At 36.8% G+C, this 13,766-nt stretch overlaps 2 protein-coding genes across 13 annotated transcripts in view; one reads left to right on the top strand and one right to left on the bottom strand.

Moving 5' to 3' along the window:
• Positions 1–7,887, bottom strand: part of mideasa (mitotic deacetylase associated SANT domain protein a) — a 12,115-nt gene extending 4,228 nt beyond the window's left edge. For 6 of the 12 annotated variants that reach the window (XR_013199910.1, XR_013199911.1, XR_013199912.1 and 3 more), the window contains exons 1-9: positions 7,340–7,792; positions 6,162–6,243; positions 4,679–6,022; positions 3,045–3,281; positions 1,890–2,202; positions 973–1,039; positions 750–892; positions 545–648; positions 206–281 (exon numbers count right to left, since the gene is read on the bottom strand). Coding sequence is in view for 9 of the 12 variants with exons in the window: in XM_077219767.1 (XP_077075882.1) it covers positions 206–281; positions 545–648; positions 750–892; positions 973–1,039; positions 1,890–2,202; positions 3,045–3,281; positions 4,679–6,007 (2,269 nt within the window). In the remaining 3 variants the exon portion in view is untranslated. Of the gene's footprint in view, positions 1–205; positions 282–544; positions 649–749; positions 893–972; positions 1,040–1,889; positions 2,203–3,044; positions 3,282–4,678; positions 6,023–6,161; positions 6,244–6,846; positions 6,999–7,339 lie in introns of those variants that run through there. The other 6 variants (XM_077219764.1, XM_077219766.1, XM_077219769.1 and 3 more) reach the window with 3 other exon arrangements.
• slc35f6 (solute carrier family 35 member F6) lies at positions 7,824–13,766 on the top strand. Its single transcript, XM_077219779.1, has 6 exons — positions 7,824–9,144; positions 10,460–10,532; positions 10,759–10,930; positions 11,081–11,296; positions 11,477–11,587; positions 12,367–13,766. Exons 1-6 carry the CDS (start codon positions 9,068–9,070, stop codon positions 12,843–12,845), a joined length of 1,128 nt encoding a protein of 375 aa, XP_077075894.1. The 5' UTR covers positions 7,824–9,067; the 3' UTR covers positions 12,846–13,766.

Genomic DNA, 13,766 nt, shown 5'->3' with positions numbered 1-13,766 from the left:
TCATTCAACAAAGATTTAAAATGTCTTTAAATATCTTTATTTTGTTTCTGCATTCATTTTGAGATTCGGTGTGAAAATATGCATTGCAATATAAAATATAGGTAAAAACGTTAGGTGCGATTCATTTCAGAAAAATGTGTGATTAATTAGTTCATTAAATTTTTTTTTAGCCCACGACAGTATGTTTCTGTAAATGAGTTTCTACCTGCATAGTGGTAGTTTGCCAGATGGTGGTTCCTGGAGAAGATGGGATTCTTCATCATCATCATTTCCAGAGCTTGCTACAGAGTCAAAACAACATTTGTTGTTTCTCCAGAAAACATATTTATGCATCAAATACAGTGGCTCCAATAAGTATTTGTCACTTTTAGACACAATCGTTCAAATGTTTGGGGTCAGCGAAATCTATTTTTTAATAGAAATTATTACTTTTCTTCAGCAAACACGCATTAAATATCACATTTTTCTGCTAAACTATTAAACAGCACAACTTTTTTCAAATACGAATGAAGAGAAACAACTGTGCATTGAGGACTGTGCTCACCATGACATCGCCTTTGCACTCGTGCAGGCAGTGCATTGCTAGCTCTGGATTGGTTCCTCCTCCACACATGACACTGGAGCAGACCAGGTTCATAAGGTCATCAACTGGAAAATAATAAGAATTGGAATGGAGATATGCGAGTATGTCTGTGTTATATGCATTTGGTGAACATTAGCTATATCAATGCAGTCTAAAGACAAGTTACATCTTATATCCTGGGAGGCCGTAGAATCAGCCTCTGAATTAGGAAGCCAGACCAAAGTTGCTTTGTGCTGGTCCTTTAGGGCCAAGGTCTGATCCCATGGTTCTGGAATCTCTGCCTGATACTGAGAGCCGATGTTTATGCGCCTAGACATGCAAGAGAGGGAAAATATATTAGATTAGTGGACAGTGATTGTGATGAATAGCTTTTTTAAATAAATGCTTACGGTTCTAGGCTGACAGGCGTTGCTTCTCCAATCAGTGAGAGCGCAGGAGGACTGATATCAGAACTGCCTGAAATACAGAAAATAAAGAGAGATTAATCATGTCAATATAATGAACTACACAGTTAATCTACACTTGGAATTAATAGGTAAGAATAAACATGAATAAACATGAATAAACAAACAGGGTTGACATTTACATTAAGGCTATATAAGTTAATATTACTTATCATAATAGTTAATGTGAACTAACAATAACACTACCATTTTTTTTTAAAATAACGTTTGTTAACATTATTAGTTCATGATACCCAATGCATTAACTAATGAACAAAACAATTACAGCTTTTATCCATCTAGGTTAAGTTTTATTTTTACATATACTAATAGATCTTTAATATTTCGTTAATTAACATTAGTTAATGAATTATGAACTAACAAAGTAAATTAACATTAATTAAGAAGATTAATAAACGCAGTAAGAATGTACAGTTTATTGATACTTCACAATACCTAATTAAGGATAACTTCTAATTGATTTATTAAGTATGAATAAACAATCAAATACTGACGATAAAAATGAGACACTTTACAATAAGGTTACATACGCTAACATTAGTTAGCACAGTTGTTACCACGTTAATAATAAAAGTAGTTTTCATTATTAGTTCATTTATTATTATTTCTAAATATACCAACATATTTATATCATTAAAAGTTGTACATTAACATTAATTAATAACAATTATCAATGAACAATAGTGTTTATACTGTAAATTAACGTAAATGAAAAAAAATGCTGTAAGAAACTATTGTTCATTGGTAGTTTAATATAACTACTGCATAGTAAATGTTAATGCTTAGAACACTATTGTAAATTTTTACTAATAAAAAAAACAAAAAAGCAAGGTGGAACGTACTTGTGCGCAGCAAGCTTCGTGTGTTGTTTCGGGGTGTAGATGGGGGTGGCAGGATTTGGCTGCCTGCTGACATAGAAGAGAGGAACAGAACAGAATACAGCCCAGAGCCTTCACGCACAGGTGAAAGAATGGGCGGAGGGGTGTACGGCGGGATGATGCTGGCATGGTCTGGCAGGCGCACTGGGGAGCGCAGATTGCTCTGGTAAGGGGTGATGCTGGAGTAGACAGAAGGGGCGATGAAAGTGCACGGCTGAGGTATGACCAGAGGCTCAGGTCGTGGGCGGCGCCTGGATTTGTCCTCTTGTCCTGTACCCTGATTGAAACGTAAATGGTAGAAACAGATGAAAATTCTGTCATCATTTACTCACCCTCAAGTTGTTTCAGAGCTGTATGTTTTTCTTTCTTCTGCTGAACACAGAAGAAGATAATATGAAAAATGTGGGTAACCAAACAGTTGACAGTAGCCATTGACTTCCATAGTATTTTTTTCCATACTATGAAAGTCAATGACAACAATCAACTGTTTGATCCTTCAGAATATCTTATTCTGTGTTCAGCAGAAGAAAGAAAAACACTATTTAACAACTATTTTAAAAGCTCAAGTACACTTTTAGTTTCCAAAAGCATGTACATTATTTGAGAACCATTTGAGATGTTATAAGAGTTTGAGTCACCTTGGCTTGCTTAGTCGGGGACATATAATAATATAATAATATATCCTGTCAGGCATATTTGTTGTCTATTATGGAAAGCACTTTGGTCAACTAGTGTTGTGTTTAAATGTGCTATATAAATAAACTTGAACTTGACACTTAATATTCAGCAGTATTATTGATTTGACTGCACAGACACTATTGGATGAGAACTGAACTGGGGTGGTTGATGGCATCACTGTTTTCTGCAGAGCTGCTTTATGGCTGAATTGAACTCATTTTAAATAATTTATTAACTTTACACAGTTACTCAACCAAACTGAATCAACACTGAACTGTGACACTATTGTCTTGATTAGTGATTCTTTTCATCATAATTTAATTCTGTTGGCATCATTGATCATCATTTTCCTTTTTATCACTGTAAAGATACTTTGAAATAATCTGTGCTGTATAAAGTACTATGTAAATAAAGCTGACTTGACTTGACATTAACCTGTACCTTGATGAAGCTCTCGGATGCAGAGTTCTTTAATGAGTGCCGGCGTGCTACAATAACAGAGGGTTTGCGATCAGGCTGGTTCTGTTGATGTGAAATCTCTGAGGGATCCCGAACATTATCCGTCTGTGCCCAACTGCCTTGCACTTCCATTTTGATTTGACCTCTCCGAACTGGGACCGAGACTGGGATGACTAGGGGGGCCATACCAGCTGGTCTACCAGGGGTAATGTCCTCACACTATTAAGAGAAGATTTAAAAGACAGAAGTAAATATAAATGGAGAAAAAAAATCAAGGGATAAAGAGGCAAAAATAAAGTTAATTATGTGTAAGTAACCTGCAGCGTTTAAGTGAGTCACAGAACTAGATGGTTTATGCGATCTTAAAAACAGAGTTACAGTCCATGTTTTTAATACATTTTTTTTAAATAACCATCTCAAACAAATAGATGTCTATTTCCTGTTACATAGAAGTATCTAAAGACAGTCCATTATATTTAAAAGAATTAATTCATACCATAAGCTTCTTGTTTTGTGAATTTTGGATTGGATAACTGTTAGCAAATAGTGCTTGGTGAATCAGCCACTCCCAAATTCAACAAAGGATTTTGAGAGAGTGTGGAATGTGAAGGTGTGCAGACATGCAGCTTCTCACCAGACTGCTTCACAATGCTCACTAACTCCATAAACTTTACTGCACATTATACTGTGTGTATACGACTGCGGAAGCTTGGTAGCAAACACTACTATGAGCCAAGTTGGTACTGTAATATTTACTTTATAGCTTGATTAGTAATAAAGACAGTGACATGTTTCACCCAGCTTCAGCTTCTTACTAGAGTAAGGAGTGGAAATTTTTAAGTTTTTGAATAAGCCAATTCATAAGCTTGTTTAAACAACAAAAACAACTTAGTAGACCATCAAATCATCAAAACATCCCATAATAATTTTAAATATTTAAGGCATACAGTACTGTTCAAAAGCTTGTGGTCAGTAAGATATTTTTTTCAGAAAAAAAACCAGAGTTATTAATTCAGCAATGATCAATTAAATCAGTCAAATGTGACGTCACAAAAGAATTCCATTTCAAATAAATGCTGTTCTTTTGAACTTTCTACTTAAAGATTCTTGAGAAAAAAAACATATCATGGTTAACAAAAACTGAAGACTGGAGAAATGATGCTAAAAATTCAGCTTTGTCATCACAGGAATAAATTACATTTTAAAATATATTATCATAGAAATAATTATTTGAAATTTTAATAAAATGTCACAAATAAATTATTATATTTTCAAAAATAAATGCAGCCTGTTGAGCATAAGAAACTTCTTTTAAAAATATTACCAATACCAAACTTTTGAATGGTTTGAGTGGCCAATAGATTCCCTAAGAAAGTTTAAACACTGTGGCGTTATGAAAAATGAGCATCCTACTACTTCAACAGTGGCACGACCAATGGAATGGATTGTTTGGTGGACCAATGGTAGGAAGGGAGTGTGCTCAAGAAACCTTTTTTGAAAACAATTCATATATTTGCAATTTCACGTATGATGCTAGTGGCACTCAAAATGTATTTCTACTATTCCACTGTTGTAAAATTAGGCTTCAAATTGATTTCCAAATGAAATGGGCTCACCTTGGCTGGCAGAAATTCCATCTCTGAAGCCTTTTGAGCAAGAGTCTCAAGGTTAATCTCCTTTGAAGCCCTCCGTCGTCTCTGAGTGCTTTGGATGACCCCCACTGTGGGTCCTTGGACTCCTCCAACTCCTCCATTCTGAGAAGAAACCTTGTCCTTGGAGGGCTGGTCTCCTTGAGGAGAGATGCTATCTTTAGAGAGTCGCCGAGAACGGCGAGGGAGGACCTGTCGTTTGGTTTGGGTTTCTTGGAGGTCTGGACTGGGCTCTGCAGGGCCAGATTCCAGGTAATTTGATTCCTGAAGAACAAGATGTTGTGGTTGAGGAACAGTGAGCTGGGTCTGACTCGATTCGATTTTCACCTGAGCGCTGGGAAGATCCTGTGACTCAATCTCTTTTTTGACTCGCTGCTTTTCTATATACTCTAGGTGTTGAAAACCTTGTCCATGCCGCTGTAGTTGCTGCTGCTGCATCTGTTCCTGCCTTTTCTTCTGCTGGTGGTACTGCTGTTGCATTTGATGCAGCCGTTGTTGCTGCTGAATTTGATTCTGTTGCTGCTGCAACTGACGCATTTGCTGCAACTGGTGTTGGTGATGCAGCTGTTGCTGTTGCAACTGCAAGAGTTGCTGTTGTGATTTCGGCTTCTCATTGTAATTCATATTTAAAGAGGCATTATTGCCTTGGAAGACTTGTTGGAAACCAGTTGCCTGCGGCTGCTTGGTAGGTCCAAACGCCAACTGGAAGGGTTGCAGAGTGGAATCAGTCATATCGTGATGCATGCCCTGAGGCTGATATTGGAGGTCTGCAGGTATGTGACCTTGTTGGAGAGCTTGGAACTGAACATGATGCATGGCTGCCATCGTGTGATGGTCCCAATCCGCCCCAGGAACGTGAGATGTGTCTGTGTAGGACTGCGAGGAACCTGGCGAAAGCTTCTCCAACTTTATAGCCTCCATCTCATGACTTTTGTGAAAGGCCCTTGGGTCATCTATAGCACTAAGAGAAGGGCCAAAGTTCTGTGACCACTTATTCACGTTCGGGAGGCCCTGAAACCAAGTTGAGGTCTGCACTGGGTCCTGATGCACCCACTTCACTGGACCCGACTGCTGAAAATGCCCTCGGACCGGATATCCTTTATCAGATTTGAAAACGCCCTGGACTTCAGGACTAGACTCCACCAAACCCTCTGGACTGCTGTGAGTTTGATCCAAGGAAGGGGCTCCCACGTTGTAGAAGAGATCTCCTGAATGCTGCATTGTTTCACCAATGGCTTCAACATTCTGCTTGCTAATACTGTTTGTGGTTCCTCTCTGGTGTGGAGAAAGACTCATGGTAGTTGTGTAAAACTAGAAGACAAGCAAAAACCCAGGGCATTGAGTACTTCAGTTTTAAATTATCCTGATAAATAAGCCGAAGTTAAATAATAATAATAATATTTTACAGAGCAGAGTGCATGCAGGATTATGTGGGGTCTAGAAGCCTCACCTCCCCACTTGCTTCTAAACTGCAGTATAAAGGTGGTGTAAATATTTAAAAACTCAGTCATTCCTCAGTCAAGGGAAATGTTCTAAAAAGGAGAGAAAGACAAAAAGTAAGATTTGGAAATCAGTCACAATAGGAGTATAATGACATCTGCATTCTACACAAAATAAAAGGACAAAAAAAGTCAAATAGGTCAATGCCATGACACTCATTTAATTTTGTCCAGATCCATTACATTATTCAAAAAATACATTAAAATGCTATTCATACAAACAATAACTTGCACACACCTCTTCTATGATCTAAGTGAGTGAGCAAACGCAACACTTTTTTGGGAGAGAATGCAAATTAATTTAAATGTTTCCATCCCGTCTCATATTTTTTCCATTATCTGTCCCCTCAGAACTCACTAATAATAAGCATGTGTTTAGTTTTTAAATTAAAAATAATTTTGATATTTTTTAAGAAGACATTTTTTTTTAAAAATGTCAGGGTGAAACGAATCCTTATATCATAATGGGAGAAAGAAAAAGATCTTATTATATTACAAAAAGTTGACAAAAATGTCAGTGTTGGCCCCTGAATAAACAAATCAAATCTCTACAGAAACAATAAATAGAATGATTTGTCAAGCAAACTTCAGATCACCAAATACCTAACCAACCATAACATGTCAAAACATACTCACGATTGACAGGACACCAAATTTGCTCATATTTCCTTATGCATTCCATTAATTAATGGCTATTTGTCAAAACATGTGCGTAGAGAAGGAACATAGTGGTGTAAAACCAGGAAACCTGACAAACACAAATGCAGAAGGCAACAGCAGACAGGCACGGGAGGGGCATTAAAAGTGCAATGCAAGACAACAAGAATTACAGGAAGTGAAGAGGGAAAGGGAGAGAGAGAGATATGGAGAGTTTACAGCAGAGAGAGAGAACAAGCAGAACTACTTTTCAACCCATTAATGACCCCTCCCAACCCAGAAACCACGATGAAAACATTTGTTGTGACAAAATATATGTATAATTAATGCTGCACAGCAATGCAAACTGTCCTACATACTTCTCTGTAAGACTGCAAAGTTTCAGTATTGGTGCATTGTGCTCCTTGGTGTTTCCTGACTTATTGAACGAAATGTCGTGTATGAAAGCAGATTAAAACTGTAGCGTACTTACACTGTTGCAACATGGTATTGACGTCCACCTTCCTTCCTTAATTTTCAAGTTCGGATGACAGCGCCTTACAAAAACAGCTCAAGTCCTGGGCAAAGTCAACAGCGTGCGTGCATGGCCATAAACACATACTACAATGCAGTCTGTCGTAAACGCCTAGACGTAAGTGCGCAGATTTGATGATACGCTAAAATACCATGCCATAATGCATCGATAGGCCTTTCTAACTAGTCGGCTGCCAAATCTAACAACTTTTTGTATCCTAACACGTTAGAACACCTCGGTAGTCACCAAACCTGTTTTCCTTTTGCCGTTTAAGCACAATTTTACCAATAGGCTACTGTAAGCAGGATGCGTAGAGTTCGAGGTCGGATCCTCTTACAATAATGAATCCATCAAAGTTATTTATCAACAAAACAGTTCGCACCCACGCAACCAATCAGAGTGTTTCGGATTAAAGGCGAGGCGACACAAGGCGCAAAAGCGCACACTGTGATTGGACGGAAGGAACTCGCACACTGCTGGAATGGAACGTGTAATATTTTATTACTGAGACCAACATTTATATTTCCGTATCTCTTTAACTTTTACTGACTTCGAGATATACTACAAGTTGTGTTGAAAGTGTCGGCATTTATGCTAAAAAGAAAAGAGAAGGAACAGAAAAATCTCAGTGCTGTATACTTTAAAATAGCCTGTAATTGTTACTTTGTCATATGCTCATTACCACAAAAATAGCATTTTTCAAGTAAGGATTTAAGTTAACAAACCCAAAGCAACGAGAAAGCACGTTCTAAATACTACTATTTTTTTCATTTTAATTCTAGTTCTATTTATAAGTAGTAAATTATAATTAAAGTCACTATTGGAATACGTACTAATAAATAATACTTACCCAAACACTTGTCGCCAACTACTGGCGTACGTAAACGTTTCTGAACTAACGAATCTCACTGAAGTGATTCAAAATCCCCACAAAACAACTAAAAAAAATTGAGAATTCATCAAATAATAATACTATTGAGTTAAATTAAGTTTTCTAGTGCAAAAGCTACTAATCTAATACTGTTGAGTAAAATATTAATTTGTTAATTATTATTAATAATTATTATTATTTTGCCAACATGTCAGGGAACAGTAGTCGTAGTCTCACACACAATGTTTGTCATCATTATTATTCACAAATGACTGTTGCTCCTTATAAATGAATATGTCATATTAAAACAGAAGATCCGTGCACTCTTTTGTTAAGGTTACATTGAATAAATATAATAAATAAATAACTAAATAAACTACAAAAATGTCAATAAAAATATGGAAATGTTACAAATAGAAATACATATAGAAAGCATTTTACAGCTTTAACATAATAATTGTTTTTAGGTATGAACTTCTGACTTTAAAAACGTAGACTTATATTTATGAATACTAAATTTAGCTAATTTAGCTATAATAGCAGGACTGGAGAGAATATCGCTTTGAAACGAACGTAACGATTAACCGATAATTCGTAATGTGGCAAGACCTGCGCACTATCTATGTGCGCACTAGAAGTCTACGTAAACAAAGCGTCAGCTGGTATGTCACATGATCGCCATCATGTGATTTGCATTTTGCATACGGTTCCCCTGGCCTGAACGACCTGGTAAGATAGCTAGTCATCATCAGCAAGAGAGACAAATCTCTTGAGTGTCTGATGTTCGCGGTCACTCACTCAGTCCCAAACTCACCATGGCTTGGACAAAATATCAGCTCTTTCTCGCCGGTCTGATGCTCACCACAGGCTCTATCAACACACTATCCGCAAAGTAAGTAGCACGCACGCGCTAGATGTTGATTGTTTACATGTTATTTCTGCTTACTTTTATTAGTTGCCCCACATTTTTTCCTCTATTAATAGAGCAGACAAGAACATTTTCTCGTTGTCTCACAAAACTGTAACATCGTGTCCTCATTGTTTGTGAATACATGTAATTGTATTGCCAAAAATAACTTTAAATGAATGTTAACACAAACAAGATTAAAGAAAGATGAACCATTTTTAACTTTGTATAAATGTAACATTCACCTATTAAATTAAAAATGACAGTTTTTAGAACAAGATGATTACATGACTCGCGTGCAGTTGTAACCATCCGCTGTTTCGTGACATGTTGATGCTGCAAAATCAGCAATTCTGCCACCGAAACACTTGTGACTTTTAGTCAATAGTGCAACCGCAGCATTAAATAACTTACAGTCGGATTTAAGTTGTCCATCTCCTCAAGAACGAAGCTGTCTGCCACAAATACTGTTAAGTAACTTGATACAGCTTTGTGTCTAAAACAGATGCTTGATGTTTCTAGGCAGGCGATATTTGATACCACAGTTTCACTCCATTTCTGCTGAAAAACTGACACTGATGGTGTTCATACATCTGGGCTTTACAGTTTCTAGAATAGTCTTGCTAAATCAGTTTAACCAAACTGTTAAATCTAGTATTTTCTTTGTCGTGAGGTCATGAATGGTCATTTCGTCATGAATTGTCATTTCATGGTTGTAAAAGTGACATTAGTGTACCATGTGCATAGTTACTTATTAAACGTACAGTGACTGGCAGGTGAAAGATAGATGTGTGGTATGGAAATGCTCATTATTACAATACTCAAAATTATAGCATTATACCAAATTAAGTGAAAGAGTCTTCTAGCATTCATATTTTTAAAAGGCAGGTTACGACATTTATTTTTAAAGTTGCTTATTGGTATATTGATATTGTGTGAAATTGTGAAAGTTTAGTTTGTATTACTTATGAGTATTTTTAATTTTGATATTGTGTGAAATTGTATTGCCGATATTTGTTTTTATGCTTGTGAAGCACTCTGAGCTGCATTTCATGTATGAAAAATGCTATACATATAAATGTTATTATTATTATTACTAAATATAACAGGTTTCCTAAAAACAAGTTGCATTTCCACCATTGTTTGGACAAACAGATCCAAAATCTTAGCCATTGTTGAGCTAATGTTTGCCATGAGTGCCTTATTTATAGTTATACTGCATATTAAGGTAAGGAATTTTAATATAGAGAAATGACACTCATCATCACCTTTTAATGAGATTAATCTGTTAATCTTCTAGATGGGCTGATATGTTCTCTGCACCTGGATGTTATGGTACCCAAGATCATACCTTCTCCCACCCTTTTGTACAGGTAATGGAATTCAATTAACCTCACCAAGATACACGGCACACTATTTACATCAAACTTCCCCCTTAGAGAACTAAAGTATTATCTTACGTTTTAACAAAGTGAGAACTGGTGTCGACTCTATTTCCTTCTCTTCATAGAACTTTTCCCCTTCTCTGTCTCTTTTCCTGCGTCCTAATAATACATGACTCCTTACTCAATCACATCTCTCCTCCTCTCACCCTTCCAGGCTGTGGGAATGTTTTTGGGAGAGCTGTCCTGCCTGGTGGTGTTCCACATTCTCCTTTGTTATGATCGGCGCAAACCCGAGCCTACCATGGAACCAGGCCAGAGTTTCAACCCCCTGCTTTTCCTCCCCCCTGCCCTTTGTGACATGTTGGGAACGTCCATCATGTATATTGGTGAGTGTCAATAGTCTTTTTACTTCAATTTGAGTTGGACAGTGTGCAGAGATTTACTTTAAAACTATATAAGTAAGTTTATATTTATATTATCTAAAAACATCTATTAGGTTTTAAGAAGACTTCCTTCCTCTTTCTTCATATCTCTAGCATTGAACATGACCAGCGCCTCCAGTTTCCAGATGCTGCGAGGAGCTGTGATCATCTTCACTGGATTGCTGTCTGTAGCGTTCTTAGGACGGCGTCTGCAGCCCAGCCAGTGGATTGGGATCCTAATCACCATCCTTGGTCTGGTGGTGGTTGGACTTTCTGACTTTCTGAACGGCCATGGGAATGACTCCCATAAGCTCAGTGAGGTTATCACAGGTAATTCTATTGCTGCCAAATGCTTTTAATCATACAGAATGATGTACTTTGTCTTTGTCTACAAGTCGGAAAATCCTCTCATGAGCTTTTTATCAGGATATTTTCCTTTTACCTGATTGTATCTTGCATCTGTAGCTGATTGGATTGTATCACTGATTATCCATTGGTTTTGTTTTATAGGGGACCTTTTGATCATCATGGCACAGATTATTGTTTCAGTCCAGATGGTCTTGGAGGAGAAGTTTGTTTACAAGCACAATGTGCATCCACTGAAGGCTGTTGGGACTGAAGGTAAAGATTTAGTCATTTTTAATCAATTACCATATATAGCTAATGACTAGTTTGATCCAAGTAGTTTGATGCTACTTAATAATAATGTTGTCATAATGATTATAGTCTTACTTCATCCAATACAGTTCAAAGGTTTGGGGTCAGGAAGATTAAAATATTAAAATATAAAGATTGGACTATTGTGACATTTTATTACAATTTAAAAATAACTGTTTACTATCAGTTATGATCATGTGTCTTCAGCCTCACATGATCCTTCAGAAATCATACTAATATGCTAATGTGGTGCTCAAGAAACATTTATTATCCATGTTGAAAATAGTTTTAGTTGGATAGTAGGATATTTTTTGATGAGTAGAATGTTTAAAAGAACTGCATTTTTTAAAAACAATTTTTTTGTAACAATGTAAAAGTTTTTACTGATCATCAAATCAACTTGTCCTTGCTGGAAAAGGACATAGTATGTTGATCGTACAACCAAATGTTGTCATTACCATATGTGTTGCTGGACCCTAAGGGGAGCTTGAGACCTCTGTCTTTCATCTTAAAGCCCCCCTAAAAGTCTGTGATTAACTTATCTGTCAGCACCCTTACAGATGAGTAATATCTGAGGTTATTTGACTTTCAGTCCTCCCCTTTCCTTTGAAACCAGGAAAAATGCAATCAAACATCATGAACATCTACTGACAAACAGATGCAATTTTAATGTTTATTTAAAAAAAGTTGTCAGTTAAGCTAGACTTACCTCTTTAGTTGTCTTCTCTCTGTGTGTTTCTCAGGTTTTTTTGGATTTGTCATCCTCTCTCTCCTCCTCATCCCGATGTTCTACATCCATGTGGGCAGTTTTGCAGATAACCCACGGCAGGTCCTTGAAGACGCCCTGGACGCCTTCTGTCAGATTGGCCATAAACCTCTCATTATCCTGGCACTGCTGGGGAACACCGTGAGCATCGCCTTCTTTAACTTCGCTGGCATCAGTGTCACCAAAGAGATAAGTGCCACCACTCGCATGGTGCTGGACAGTCTGCGTACTCTAGTCATCTGGGTGGTGAGTCTGGCGCTGGGTTGGGAGAAATTTCAGGGCCTACAGATTCTGGGCTTCATCATCCTACTCGTGGGTACAGCACTGTACAATGGACTCCACAAACCCTTAATGGACAAACTGCCCTGCTGGCCTAGAGAGCAGAGAGCAGAGGAGGAAGACACTCCTGAAAGAGAGAGACTGCTTGGTGGAGGAAAAGCCACCCAGGAGAGCTAATTTTGGACGCTGAACAAAATGATGTCCACAAAGAATTTTCTTAGTTTTAACAGTTGTTTCCATTTTAAGAGAGAATCACATTTTAGCGTTGTTTTAGAAGTCTGAATCAATATTTGGGAACCATCACTACTTATTGCTGAATGTCACTGTTTGTGGGCATTTCTCAACTAAAGAAAATAATACAAAAGGGATAGTGATGCTTAGATTTTTAAAATGGTTTTGTATGCAGATTATCACTTTATGAAAGGGATGGAAACAAATAATTTTTACATGATTTTAATGCCAAAAAAACAACAACCTTAGAATACTGGTAATATTTTAATGTTTTTAATTCTGTGTTTTATATGTTTTAAAACAAATTATTATTTCTTTTTGTTACATGATGTGCTGTTGTTGGGAGCACATTATTTCTCTAATAATTTTATTTGTGGAATATTATTAATTATCTGTGAAACGGGTATTATGTACTGACAAGAAAATATTCTTTTAGTCCATGGTAGTTGCTTGGTTTATAAAAAAAAAGAAAAGAAAGAAAAGTAGCTCTCAGCAAGTTATTTTCATAGTGAGGTGCAAGGAACCATAACCTCAAAAACTGTCGTTTTTACTAAATGTATAAAGCATTGATGATATCTTGTTCTGTGTTCCATTTGATTAAATGCATTTCCCTCTGCATGAATGTATAAATTCCTCTCACATTCTTGCAAGAAACATTTTTTACATTGTGGATGCATCTGTTTGTGGTACGTGAAATTAACATGAAGAGGACAGAAATGTTTCACTCAGTGACTTGTAAATGGCATTAGATCAAATTACATCTACTGCATGTGTAACAAACCTATTGCCAGTTTCTGGGAAAATTCAAAACTAATATTGATCTACTAAATGGATTAATGCTACAATGAAAATGCTGTATGAAACCAA

This window comes from Siphateles boraxobius, unplaced genomic scaffold, assembly GCF_051911475.1.
Source record: "Siphateles boraxobius isolate OS27281-9 unplaced genomic scaffold, OSU_SipBor_1 8, whole genome shotgun sequence".
NCBI classification, from domain to species: Eukaryota; Metazoa; Chordata; class Actinopteri; order Cypriniformes; family Leuciscidae; genus Siphateles; species Siphateles boraxobius.
The sequence above is the reverse complement of the archived record's forward strand: the minus strand, read 5'-3'. Positions and strand labels throughout refer to the sequence as shown.